General features: G+C 40.4%; 1 protein-coding gene across 3 annotated transcripts in view; it reads left to right on the top strand.

Moving 5' to 3' along the window:
* Positions 1-14,373, top strand: part of LOC128383889 (C-myc promoter-binding protein-like) — a 100,953-nt gene that overhangs the window by 48,861 nt on the left and 37,719 nt on the right. For all 3 annotated transcript variants that reach the window (XM_053343575.1, XM_053343638.1, XM_053343509.1), the window contains 2 exons: positions 6,173-6,318; positions 6,740-6,778. In XM_053343575.1, coding sequence (XP_053199550.1) covers positions 6,173-6,318; positions 6,740-6,778 — 185 coding nt within the window. The remainder of the gene's footprint in view (positions 1-6,172; positions 6,319-6,739; positions 6,779-14,373) is intronic.

Raw genomic sequence — 14,373 nt, 5'->3', positions numbered from 1 at the left:
CTCATGGAAACTTGTATATTTACAGAGGTGGGAAGTAACTAAGTATTTGTACTGACTTTTTACTTTTACTCCCTACATTTGCTTTTCTAGGCTTGTTATTCAACCTCAGTGACATTATAAAAAGAAGACATGACGTGCAAATAAGTGATAGACAACCAATCTTTTTTTTTTTCTTTTGGTGTGTGAGCTCCGTGTCGCCTCCAGTAAGATGCCCCCCCCCCCCCCCCGGGTGACTGCTCATATCAAAATCCGTTACTGGAAGGAAAGTCCCAACAGTGTGCAGTAATATGACAGCAGCAGGAAGACTCCTAGCATATGAATACATGCTGTGCACCGTGCAGAGTTTACAGAGGTCGATTATAACAGCAGTCTGTGACAGTGAGTAAGTCAGCGAGGAGCTACCAAGGCGTTAAACTCGGCCGTTAATCTCATCACGATTAATGCGTTAACGCTGACACCCGTAATATTTATTTTATATATTTATATGTATCTGTTCTGTCTGAGATTTGGACGGTGTCCAGTAGGGCTGGGTATCGATTAAGAAATGATGGTACCAGTAACAATCCAAGTACCCTTAAAGTGATACTAATACACATTGAGTACTTCATTCAATACCCATCATGTGAATAGAAGCATTAAATTGCGACTTCATCACCACAGATGGGTTGTGGCTACTGTGGCAATGGGCCAATCACATGTCGCATTAATCAAAGCAGGATTGCCTACAAGTATCATTTGATGGGAGATGTTTCGATACTACTTGGTATCGTTTTATTTCAGTTGGTGCCTTAAAAGTATTGAGTACCAATACCAAGCCCTAGTGTCCAGTGATGTTTTTTCTGTGCAGGTAGTTAACAAAAGAGGAACACTATCCTATTTGGTCGCCTTGTTGAGTTATCAGCAGTTTAAAGTTAGAGACAGTACACATTAATAGTTTGTCTTTTCGCACAAATCTCGTAACAAGATTGTACAAAACCTACAAACCTCGACACATATCCACATCCACACAGTACAATATCAAAAAACAAATGAAATATGTTGCAGCTCAGGATGAATTCACAAGCCGGATTGTCTCTCACAGTGTCTTTTATTTATTTTCCACAATATCCAGTAGGAAACAATAATTTAAACAGTCCACCTGTGTGTCCTTAGCTGCTAAAGCAACTAGCATGTAAGCTCTCATGCTGGTTACAACAATAACAACTCTGAACTGTGTTTTCTTCTTCTCTTAGAGCATTTAACAATCTGACCGCATAACCTGGTGGCACAACTCATAAATGAACTAAATGCATTGTAAATTAAACCATTAAATGAACAGAATTACACACAAAAACAACAATAATAAACAAAAGCAGTCTTGATATAATTGACCCCTCACAAATACATTAAAACAGCAACACATAGCAGAGCACACTTCAACACATAAATTACATTAAAAACTAAGAAAATACAATAAACATAAAATAAAACAAAAACAAAGCAATAAAACAATCTGATCAACTGATTGTAATATTAATACAGAATCTTGTAAGTGGAGCTTAAAATATGATTATTTTCCAAAGTGAAGAATTAAGCCAACCCTTTCAAACAGAAGTTTATGCAGATATTATTTTTGCTTATTCTTTTAAACTGGGCATTTTGATTGGACACTTTCCCCCCCAATTATTAGAAGAATAAAGGGTTCAGTGTTTGTCAATCAGTCAAGTTTATTAGTTTAGCCCAGCTGCGCATGTAGTCTAATGTCTTTAATGTTCCCAACCCAGTCTGAACTCAATGAGAAATGTCACTCTTTTTTTTTTTCTTCAGTCTTTTCTATAAACATCTGCAACTCAGTAGGGAGTGACGTCTTTCTCTAGATCACTTCTCTGTCAAGGTCGTCGAGCCCAAACATTGGGTTCATTTGTATTTAAATCATCTCTAGAGGGGCTGATTTAAAGTGAAGCAGTGAAGGAAAGCAGAGAAAACAAGTACTGTAGTAGTCTGCAGCATACTGAAAATGAGAATGCAGATTTTAGCAACATATCGTCCACCTGGTGATTGAAACTGAACCTCGATGTGCTCAGATTAGTACAAAGTAAAAGAAGTTTGAGTTTGTTTGCCCTTGTAATCATTATTTAGTCATTAGCCAAGGGCTGCGGAGGCAGTTTGAGCCACAGTTGTACAGTTACAGTGCATGATTAGCGCTAATGAGTCGATGAATATATAAACCGATACTGCGTCATCTGAAAGAGGCTTCGTCTCCACAGCTGGCCGGGGCCTGGAAAACAGATGGTGTTGTTTAATACATGAGTTTTCATAAGCGTCCACATCCCCACCCACCTTTTGAGTAAATACAACACAGTAACAGTCTGAGTTAGGAAGGGTGGGGGAGGCTTGAGAAGAAGATGCTGGATTTGAGATTTTGGGAGGTTTCATGGCTGTTTTGTTTTAAAAGAGCGAAGGTCAGTTAGTTAGCATCGCAGCTGCTAAACACTCCTGAAGCCTTGGTCCGTGCCTCTGGACCGAAGCCCCTTAAAGCTGCTTCACATCACAGCTGAAACGAGTTAGGGTGATATCATGGCCGCTTCACCGGAGAATAGCTGTAGCCAAGGTCGTGTCCGGTGTGAGTTATATGATACAGCAGAAACAGAAATTACTCTTTTTCAGTACATTATGTAATAACTCGAGGAAAGATGTAATAGCTTGTGCGTCATGTGTATGAACTCCTGACAGTTGGAGGTTATTGGACTCAGTCGACATAATGGTGAAAAATGACTGAATGTGAAATTAGACAATACAATAATAGACTATCCTTTATTTATACTTACGGCCCTGTAAAATGAATAGCTCCCTTCACTGTGTGATTATGTTGTTCTCTGTCGAAACATCCACGACTACATGGGAATAAATGAGTTATGCAGAAACAATTATAAGAAGTGCATTTGTATATGCTGCATCACTACTGTCTCTGTGGGTTAGTACAATAATATTAGAATAATTTGGCACCAATTTAAAGACTGTGTAAAGTTAGGTCAAGCATTTTCTTCTAAAAACATTAAATAGGCCATAAATGTATATCTAAAAAAGGTTTAAAAAGCATTCCAGCCATTTAGATTTGAATTGTGGAGCTAGGCTTCACAAATTGTTTCAAGATTTCTGTGTTCAAGAGGTATGAATACATTCAGCGCACACTACTACTATACAGTCTATAGTTAGCCAGTTAGCTGAGTTAGCCGCCGAGCTAGCCGCCGAGCTAGCAGCTGAGCTAGCAGGTGAGTTAGTCGCTGAGTTAGCTGCCGAGCTAGCCGCCGAGCTAGCAGCTGAGTTAGCAGCAGAAAGCTCTCAGATGTAGCGTCCATGTTTCTGGTAGAGGTGGTGACTTTGATTGACAGGTGACACTTGGTAGGGGGCGGAGTTTCAGCAGACTCGGCAGCCACGCCCACAGCGTTTGGGAGCAGAGAAAGAGACTTCAAGCCTAATTTCATATATTTGCCGATTTTTTTTAATCATTCAAATTTGGCAGGGTGGTTAACAACACATTTTTCTGTGGTATGTCAAACTCAGAACATACATTTATTCTTACTTTACACAGACTTTAAGTGTTTTAATGTGGTTAATGAGCTCTATTTGTGACACTTTAAACATTGTCATTGAATTGAAGGTGTCTTTTTTTTGTGAGCACTTTAAGGACTCTTTATATCTATGTTGGTTTTAAAGTTAAATCTCGACCTCGGGAAACAAACGATCTCAAAACAATCTCACCTCAAGAGTCATTTATGTTCAGGAGCATTTTCATTCCACAATTGACAAAACCACATTTAAGTCGATTGTTGATTGAAAGCTTGTTTGTCAGTGCAGCCTTATCTAATGCACCATTATTATTTCTTTAAAAGTACAATATGGAACATACATATTAATAAAAACACGTATTTCTTATTCATTTTGACCCTGATGTTGTACACACTTCATTACAACCTGCAAAAATAACAAAACATGCATTTGTTTTTTTGAGTTGATGATTGGACTTTTTCAATTAACCACATAGTAATTACTTGGTCTACAAATTGTCCCTAATAATGACTACATCAGAGCCTCGCTGCATTAAATTAACAATGTTATTAAACAAGGAAAAACAAGAAAATCAGAGGAGGATTAAAAAAAAGTATTCTCCAGGAAAAAGTCAGTCAATTTGGAGGCAGTTCGTAATTAACAATCAGCAACAACAAAACAACAAAAAGCCCTCATGTATTGTTCTTTTAAATTAAAGGTTGACCGCTTATTGATTGTAATTAACCCTCCTGTTGTCCTCGAGTCAAGGAAGGAAGGGAGGAAGGAAGGGAGAAAGAAGGAAGGAAACGAGGGATGGATGGAGGGAAGAAGAAAGATAGGAGGGAGGGAGGGGAGGAAAGAAGGACAGAAGGAAGAAGGAAGGGAGGAAGGAAGGACAGAAGGAAGGGAGGAAGGAAAGGAAAGAAGGACGGAAGGACGGGAGGAAGGAAAGGAAACAAGGACAGAAGGAAGGAATGAAGGAAAGAAGGAAGGAGGGAAGGAAAGAATGACAGAAGGAAGGACAGAAGGAAAGGATAGAAGGACAGAAGGAAGTGCTGAAGGAAAGGAAAGAAGGACAAAAGGAAGGAAGGAAGGAAAGAACAATCAAAACAGATGGGGTCAATTTGACCCGGGAGGACGACAGGAAGGTTAAATAAATAAGAATAAGCAAGAAACTTGTCGTATAATAAAAGCTTTAACCAGATAATCTCTGACAAATATCACTGATTAATTTTTGATTGTTGATTCAATAATTCATGAATTAACTCTCCATTAAATCAGCAGTTTGGAGTTACGACTGCAGAAGCTGCTTTTTTAGAAAGACAAGAGTTGCTGCACAGTGAAGCAAATGAAAGGAGATCGCTCAGAATCAATTGATGGTCCGGGCTGTGAAGCAGGCAGTGTCAGGATTAAAATATTAATCAGCTGCAGCAGGAAGTGTTCCTCAGCGGGGACGCACGCCAGGGTTTGGCCTCCGTCTCCGTGCTGCCGAGTCTGCGGCCATCCATCCTGCTCTCAGTCTCACAGCAGTAGAAGCTTATTAGTCACTTAAGCTGCTTTCAGCATCTATTAAGGAAGTGATTCACCACATTGTAGTACATCCCAAATTGGCCATTATACTAATAACATTGCGTTGGCTAGCATTATCCAAACCAAGACAAATGGAAGTGAGACGCGTACTGTACATGGAGCTTTTTATGTTCATAATGGATTTTTTAACCACAATGTTGCACACCTCAGGAAGACATCCTTAAGTAGATCTATGTGAAGGTTTTTAATGTCTTTTTTAGGAGATGAAATGTAAATAAATCTTGAAACTAAATACTGATCATTTGTCCTTTTATGTCAGATGAGATTGAGATGGATTTCCTGATGATTCATTGATGATTTATGTCAAATTGACCCGTCTGGTTTGACTGTTCCTTCCTCCATCACCCCTTCCTTCCTTCCTTCCTTCCTTCCTTCCTTCCTTCCTTCCTTCCTTCCTTCCTTCCTTCCTTCTTTCCTCCGTCCGTCCTTCCTTCCTCCTCCCTTTCTTTCCTCCCTCCTTTCCTCCCTCCCTTCTTTCTTTCCCTCCTTCCTTACTTCCTCCCTCCCTCCTTTTTTCCTCCATCCTTCCTTCCTTCCTTCCTTCCTTCCTTTCCTACCTCCCTTCCTTCCTCCCTCCTTTCCTTCCTTCCATCCCTTCCTTTTTTCCTCCGTCCTCCCTTCCTTCTTCCGTCTTCCATCCTTTCCTACCTGCCTTCCTTGTTTCCTTTCCTCCCTCCCTCCCTCCCTCCCTCCTTCCTTCCTTTTTTCCTCCGTCCTTCCCTCCTCCTCCCTTTCTTTCCTCCCTCCTTTCCTTCCTTACTCCCTTCTTCCTTCCCTTCCTCCTGCCTTCCTTCCTTGACACGAGCACAACAGGAGGGTTAAGTAGTACTGTGTGAAGGTTTTAATGTCTTTTTTAGTCGATGAAATGTAAATAAATCTTCTGCTATGTTTGAAACTAAATACTCATCATTTGTCCTTTTATGTCAGATGAGAAGAGTCACACACACACACACACACACACACACACACACACACACACATATACACACACAGAGAAAGAGAGCTGAGATTGAGATTGATTTCCTGATGATTCATTGATGATTTATGTCCGCAGGTTTCTTGAAGAGCCGCGACCGCTCGCACCAGAAGTTTTACTCCCTGATGACAAAAACCCAGATGTTCATCCGCTTTATCGAGGAGTGCTCTTTCGTCAGTGACAAAGACGCCAGCTTGGCCTTCTTCGACGACTGCGTGGACAAAGTGAGCTTTATATTTAATCATAGAAGAAAAAAATACACTTTATATTCATGTATTTTCGTTTTGATGCAGGGGGCAATCACAACAATTATAACAGTCAGGAGTCCAAACGAACACTATAATCATTCCTCCACGCCTCCTGTTCATTCTGGCCTTTAGAAGATCACTTCAAATGAGCTTTGTGCCTTATTATAACAAATCTACAAAGAAGGTTTCCCCCGTATCCTCAGGCCATTAATTTTACACTCATCTCAGTCTTTCTTAATTTAGAGTGGCTATATTTTTCTCACCCCCCCCATTTTTCTCACCATTTATAGCAATATTGGTAGTTTCCACTCTTGATTAGACCTGCTTCTTCTCCTGTCCTCTTTTTTACACTTCTTGAGTATTTTCTTCTTCTCTTCTGCCTTCTGTTTGCGAGCAGCTCTACAGCTCAGAGCGGAGTGCAGATAAAGGAAGCAAGGTAAGAGTCTGTTCTTAAAGTATTTGGTAGATTCTCGCTTGTTTTGGGTACTTTTTGGGGTTCCTTAAGGGGGATTTGTGCATGATGCAAAGTACCAGGTGCATTATTAAAGATTAAAATAGCCCGAAATGGGAAGATATTCTCCTAAAATCCTTGAAGCAGGTAGTAATAGTAGTATTCCTTTAGTCAACCCTCCACCCCTGCAGCTTTCATATTAGCGCTCCCACTCAACTCATTTAAATTACTTCCTTATGATCCAAACCTCTTCCTAAAATTCTTCTCATATAAAATAAATATTGGAGTATTCACCATCTAGATTTGCTGCAATAGCAATTCATCCCGAGATAGCAAATGTACAGTTCCATATAAACTCAGTGTGCACAGTTCCTCAAGATTTCTGTGCTCAATTTTTCATGACTCGAGTGAGTAAGGGCTTTTAGTGCTCCAGTGATTTCTGAAGTACTAATGGAGCTTGAAGTTATTTTTTTTTAACATCTCCCGGGCTCATATCTCCCAGTGTGACAACATGAAGAGCCATGAAGAGGCTTGTCTGTGTATCTTCTGTGCTCCACTGGGAGCATTTTAAGTGGTTTGACCCCCACATGCTCACAGGTTACTCTTACTCTATGAGACCGCGTTTGTATGTTGAAGGTTAAAGTTTCTGAGTTTTGCAGTCTTAACGTACACACAGCCACTCGGTCGCTCCGGTCACGTCTGCGGTTCACTGGTTTCAGCAGGTGACGTTTGTAACAGACTCTGAAATAGACTTGGCTGTCCTTGAATTACTAGCGTACCTGTGTGTGTGTGTGTTCTGCCTTTAATTGAGACACACAGTGATAGTGAATACCAAAGGCCAGCATCGACAACCCCCCCCCCCCCCCCCCCCCCCGTGTTCCCAAGCCGTACTAAGGGGCGCAGGTCTTCTCATCCTCCCGGTGTGACAGCTCCACGGGCAATTAAATCCTCTGACTGTGACTCTGCACCGTGGCTGGATTACATTATGTACTCTCAAGGAGAGACAGCACAACCGCACCACTACACACACACACACACACACAGACACACAGACACACACGTCACACCCTACTACACACACACACAGAGCAGTCCCATACAGAAAGATATATTAATCCTAAAGTAGTTCATTGCAGCAATAAAACTAATTGAATCCAGCAGGGGTATAAGACGAAAGACAAACTAATCATATAAATGAAATATAATTAAAACTGTTAAAAGCAGTAAAAATTAAAAATTAAACTTTGAAATTAAAGGGTCATGCAACTCATCATAAATATATATGTTTCATTTCACTATAACTTATGATAAAGGCCTGTTTTACTGCCGTCTACAGTCTGAAAACATTCATAACTTTAGTTGTCAATTATTCGTCCCTCTACTGAGAGATGGTCACATAAAAGGTTCAATTATGCGATTTGGATTTTGTTGAAGGAGCTTATTGTTGGTCTATATTTAGATTAAGGATTATACCTCCAAAGATCCACATCTTAATTTAGTTAGAGTGCTGATTAATGGTCCCAAATCACTCAAATCTTCTCCTGGCTGGTGTTTTATGTGCTTGACACATTTCACAGCTGAATAGCAAAATATCAAATGTGAATCAAAATAAAAACTGAGATCAGGTGCTACTGTATGGTGCCGTTACAGAGACAGGAAGTGTATTTATAAGCATGCTGTTGGTGGGTGGTTTTGGTTGAATATATTAGGGAGTGAGTGGATGACTTGCAGGTGGGTCAGTGACAAATAAGGGTTGTCAAGATGAGCAATTCAAAAATATCTTTAAGTATTGTCTTAAAAGCAGCATCAGGTTTGTTAACACCATTTTTTAAAACCAAAAGTAAGACTGAATGCTCCTGAACCACAAATGATGAATGAATGATAAATATTAAATATTTTATCCACCTACAGTGTATTTAAGTGGACTAATACAAATAATTACTTCATTTAACCTTTGTGTCGTCCTCCCGGGTCAAATTGACCCCGTCTGTTTTGACTGTTCCTTCTTTCTTTCCTTCCTTCCTTCCTTCCTTCCTTCCTTCCTTCCTTCCTTCCTTCCTTCCTTCCTCTGTCCTTCCTTGCTTCCGTCTGTCCTTCCTCCTTCCTTCCCTCCTGCCTTCCTTCCGTCCTCCCTCCCCCCTACCTTCCTCCCTTCCTTCTTTCCTCTGTCCTTGTTTCCTTCCTTCCTTCTTCTTTTCCTTTCTCCCTTCCTTTCCTCCCTCCTTTCCTTCCTTGACTCAAGGACAACAGGAGGGTTAAATAACGTAAATGGTTCCTGATCTCCATGGTTACCCAGATTAAATGTAATATTTAGAACAATTGTTTTGCATTAGCTTTATTTAATATAAAAAGTTATAATGTAAGATCATGACAAACTAGTTGATATGGTGATTTATTGATAATTTGTGTTTTTTTAAGCAAGTTGAATTATTTTGTACAAAGTTTTTATGGTTACACCACTTAGACATTTTTGCCATAATCCTCTAATATATTCTCTCTTAATGGATTAAAAGCAGAAATGTATTGCTGGATCTACAAAAAAAGAATGTGTGCAAGTTATTCAGATGTTTATTTCACATTTTAACCCCTTTAAATTTGACTAAACCACATGGAAACACAAAAAACCATCACTGAGCCAGTTATACATATATAAACACAGTTATTTCTGCATTTACTGAAGTTACAAGTTAATCTGCAGTCAACAGGCAAACACTGTGCGGTTTCTCTCTCCTGTGATCCTGACGCAGTGTTGTTGATGAGCGTTCTTTAAAAGATGTTTTCTTTTCCTCAGTCTTGTCTGGTTGATTGCTCTCAGATGTCTGAACTGACAGATTGCCTCCTTATCATCACAGCTGTCTCGAGTCACTGCGGAGTACGGCTGTCTCCTACTAAAAAAAACAACTAAAAAAATCCTTTCCTGAATAAATTACAATATGTCGGCGCATGTGGGTGAAAGACTGCAAAATTCAAGATAAACAACTAAGGTTATTGTATAAATAAATAAGTACAGTAAGGAAACTGGATAAATAAGTTTAAGAGTGCTGTCATATTATTAACATTGGTCAAAAGAAAAAGAAACAAAATGTCAGCTCTGTAGTAAACATACACTTTGAGTCCACAAGAAGTAAATAGAGAAATAATTCAGTTTCAATAGTTCAGCAGTTACTTTGAATCATGCATGTATAAAGGGAGCCGCTCAGCTTTTTTCCCCCAGTGGCCACTCATGGTATTACAGCAAAAACATCACCCCCAAAAAAGTATTTTCCACATAGATTACCATTAAAAAGTGTGTATAAAACTGTTGCTAGGAGACCTCAAACAGCAAATAAGATCAAATATTACTTTTGGTGTCATGAGTTTTTAAATCAATACAAGTTTCAATACTTGTAATGGCGCTTTTCCACTACAAAGTTCCAGCACTATTCGGCTCGACTCGGCTCGACTCGACATGGTTCCAGGAACGACCTTTTCCATTACAAAAAGGTACCTACTCAACGTGGGCGGGGTCGTCATAGCAATGCTCTGCGAAACTGCAGTGACTTTGTTTTATACGCGACACAAACACATAAACAATGGAGGACATGGAGGCAGTGGTGTACTTGCTGCTGTATGTGGCTTTCTGTCACACAAAGCAACAACATTGAGCCATATGGCTGTAACGCTGTTGCCGGTATTTAATAATGCCGGGTTTGATTCTGGTGTGGGACGGCTCATGACTCTTCCAGCGACAACTCTTCTGACCAATCAGTGGCCGGCAGACTGTCGACGTCACATTTAGTATTGGCTCGGCTCGCTTGGAACCTCAGCAGAGCAGATACTAAAAAAGTAGCCGGTACCAGCTACTATCCCTAGTGGAAACGCAAAAAAAACCGAGTCGAGTCGAGTCGTGCTGGAACTGTGTAGTGGAAAAGCACCATAAGACTTTCTTAGAGCTTAGAAAAGCAATTTTTAAAGTCGTGACATCAAGTTTATGGGCCAAGTCTCTATTAGCCTTTTATTGATCTTGGCAGAAATGTACTTTCAATTCAGTGAACACCTTGTGTGTTAAGTTGGGATGACAATAAAGTTGATGTTGAACTTGAGCGGATCGGGTTAGTAGAAGCTTAAAGTAATCTCTGAGTAAAATATTGGCTCAAGGTTGCTGGTAAAGTGACTCGCTTTGTTAGCAGTAAGCTCATCATAGAAAAACTAAAGTCTACAAATTCTCAAGTCAACAAATTACAAAACAGCTGTAATGAAACAGTACATACAGATAATACTCTAACGAGGGATTCTGCTGAGTAGATAAAAGACGCCTGCCAATATTTGCCTGGATGCAGATCAGACGAAATGGTGGATTTAATGATGTCAGTTTATCTGTTTAACTGCTGAACTACAAGCAACGTGATGCTGAACTGAAACCTGCTGGCAGCGGCAGAACAGATAATAATGTTCACAAATAATGGAATATTTTAGATTTGTTTAGTTGAGTTTAAATTTAGCTTGTTTGATATTATGAGAAGGATGACATCGAATCACACACAACTACAAATATGTAAAGGATGATTTCTGGACATTAATGTAAAGATGCAGCAACAACATACTATCAACACATAAACATGATACATATCTTTATTTTCATTAACCTTCCTGTTGTCCTCCAGTCAAGTAAGGAAGGGAGGAGGGAGGGAGGAAAGAAGGAAGAAGGAAGGAAGGGAGGAAGAAGAAGGAAGGAAGGGAGGGAGGAAGGAAGAAGGAAGGAAGGGAGGGAGGAAGGGAGGAAGAAGGAAGGAAGGAAGGAGGGAGGGAGGGAGGAAAGAAGGAAGAAAGAAGGAAGGGAGAAAGGAGAAAGGAAAGAAGGGAGGGAGGAAGGAAGGTAGGAGGGAGGGAGGAAAGAAGGAAGGAAGGAAGAAGGAAGGAAGGGAGGGAGGAAGAAGGAAGGAAGGGAGGGAGTGAGGAAGGAAGGTAGGAGGGACGGAGGAAGGAAGGAAAGAAGGAAGGAAGGGAGGACGAAGGAAGGAAGGGAGGGAGGAAGGAAGGGAGGGAGGAAGGAAGGAAGGAAGGAAGGGAGAAAGAAGAAAGGAAGGAAGGGAGGAAAGAAGGAAGGAAGGAAGGAAGGAAGGAAGCTATCCAGATCAGATCAGGTGTAGATATTGAAATAAAATTTGAGCATTGTGGTTTAATCCGCGCTGAGACAAACATCTCAGAACATTATTTTAGCGTTAGATGTGCTGTGCGAGACAAAAGAAAAATAATAACAGATTTTTTTTAGCCCTTAAAAGCTTTTGCGTCCTTTAGTCTCCTGCACTTTACTGCTTTGACTGAGGTCATTATCAAACTTTAATCACCATCAGACTAACTAGACTGAATTATGAACTTTCAGCAAGTGCTCCACTTCCCTTCCACGCACCGTTAATAATATCATTGCTTGTACTGTAGTGCTAAAGCTTGTCGTTAAGCACTTCCTAATTTATGATACCTCCCTGCGTGACCCTTCATTTTTTATATCCGTCCATAAAACTCCGACCCACTGGAAGTCTTATCTGTCCCCTCCACCAACATGTCTGTGGTAAAATATGACCAGTAACTCCAGACTCCACCGATGAAAATGATAAGTGCCATCCACAGAACTTGATGTGTTTTCTTGGCGCCTTTTAATGAAAATCAGACCACTTTTCTTTTTTCCCTTCATCTATCGAATAATAAATATTTTCATCAGAAGTGAGAAGCCTTGAGTCCTTGCGACGTTCCCTCTTATCTTCTGACACCATTGAGTCTTGTTTGTTAAAAAAACTGAGCTTTGCACTAATTTAATGCTCCTGCCGAGTTGTTTTCTGCTACTCTGCTTTTTTTCTAGAAAGAAATGTTTGATGTTTTATTCTAAATTCAGCTATAAATATAAAGTGGGATTTCACTGTGCTGTCAAAAAGTTTAAAAAAAAAGTGCAAATCCACTCCAGTATATAACGGCGGTGAATACATGGATATAAGTACAAGATGATTATTTCCATGCAAATATGGGTTTTATATATTCACTCAACTATCGCAGAGATCTGCAGCAGAATAAACTTGCTGCTCACACACCGGTCTGACTCCCTCGAGGTCCATATTTAGATTTATGGAGTCGACACACACTGAACATATTGATTTATCTCCCAACTATACACTATAACTCCTCTCTGTGCTGTTTAGATTCCCGCTGTTGTTGACACTTCTGCTCTCCTTTTATTTTAAATCCCTAAAGTCAATCAAAGCCTGTAATTTTCTCACATGAACTCATCACAGTAAGACTTTAATGGAATCTAATTTCTGTTTGTTCTCCACTAATTTTACACGTCAAAAATCAAAATCAGGTTACTAGTCGTGGGAGTCTTCTGTGGCTCTGTGAGAGATTTATTAACCCTGCTGTTGTCCTCGAGTCAAGGGAGGAAGGTAGGAAGATGGAAGGAAGGGAGGAAGAAGGAAGGAAAGGAGGGAGGGAGGAAGAATGAAGGAAGGAAGGGAGGGAGGAAGGAAGGTAGGAGGGAGGAAGAGGGAGGCAGGGGAAGGAAGGGAGGAAGGAGGAAGGAAGGAAAGGAGGGAGAAAGGAAGGTAGGAGGGAGGAAGAAGGAAGGAAGGGAGAAAGAAGAAAGGAAAGGAGGAAGGAAGGAAGGAAGGAAAGGAGGGAGGAAAGAAGGTATAGGAGGGAGGGAGGAAAGAAGGAAGGAAGGATGAAGGAAGGAAGGAAGGAAGGAAGGGAGAAAGAAGAAAGGAAAGAAAGGAGGAAGAAAGAAGGAAGGGAGGGAGGGAGGAAGGAAGGAAAGGAGGGAGGAAAGAAGGAAGGAAGGGAGGGAAGAAGGAACAGTCAAAACAGACAGGATCAATTTGACCCGGGAGGACGACACAAAGGTTAAGTCTGAGATGATTACTCAAGTCTAATTACTCAAGCGTCTCAGCTCAGGCTTGAATGCTACAAAGTTTTATGAAATTGTGATATGGATTATTGATTCTTTCTTTTGTATTCAGGGGAATTTCACTGAGCAATGTTAGATTTTTCAGGAAAGCATTCACACACATATTCACATCTGGAAGCTGGCCAGTATGACCACAGTCTGATCTGCTGGCACTGAGCAGCTCCACTGGGGCAGCTGGGGTTAAGGGCCTTACTCAAGGGCGTCTCAGTGGTGGTAATGACGGAGGGGCAAATGCTGCTCCATCACTTCCCCCCACCAGATCTATCCTTCTGGTCCTGGGGGGATTGGATTGTTGACCCTCCAGCCACAAGCTTAAGTGCCTTGAGATAACTTTTGTTGTGATTTGGTGCCACATAAATAAAATTGGATTGGATTGAAGCTTGCTTCTCCATCCTTTAGGCCACCGATGCCCCACACATGTAATTATAAATTGCCTGACTAGACATTTAATTTGTCTGTAGCCTTAAGCACAAACATCCTCTGAGATGTTATTTTGAAGTTGTATTGTTTATGAATATATTAGTTTTGCTCATAATTTCTACCTCAATATCTTATAGTGCAGTGCAGTATGTATTGTGTTTTTCCTTTTTTTTGTTATTTTGCCATTTTAGCATTTACAAATGTTATTGAAGGCAGTAAACAATATATT

This window comes from Scomber japonicus, chromosome 1 (assembly GCF_027409825.1).
Source record: "Scomber japonicus isolate fScoJap1 chromosome 1, fScoJap1.pri, whole genome shotgun sequence".
Classification (NCBI taxonomy): domain Eukaryota; kingdom Metazoa; phylum Chordata; class Actinopteri; order Scombriformes; family Scombridae; genus Scomber; species Scomber japonicus.
This window is presented reverse-complemented; position numbering and strand designations above follow the sequence as displayed.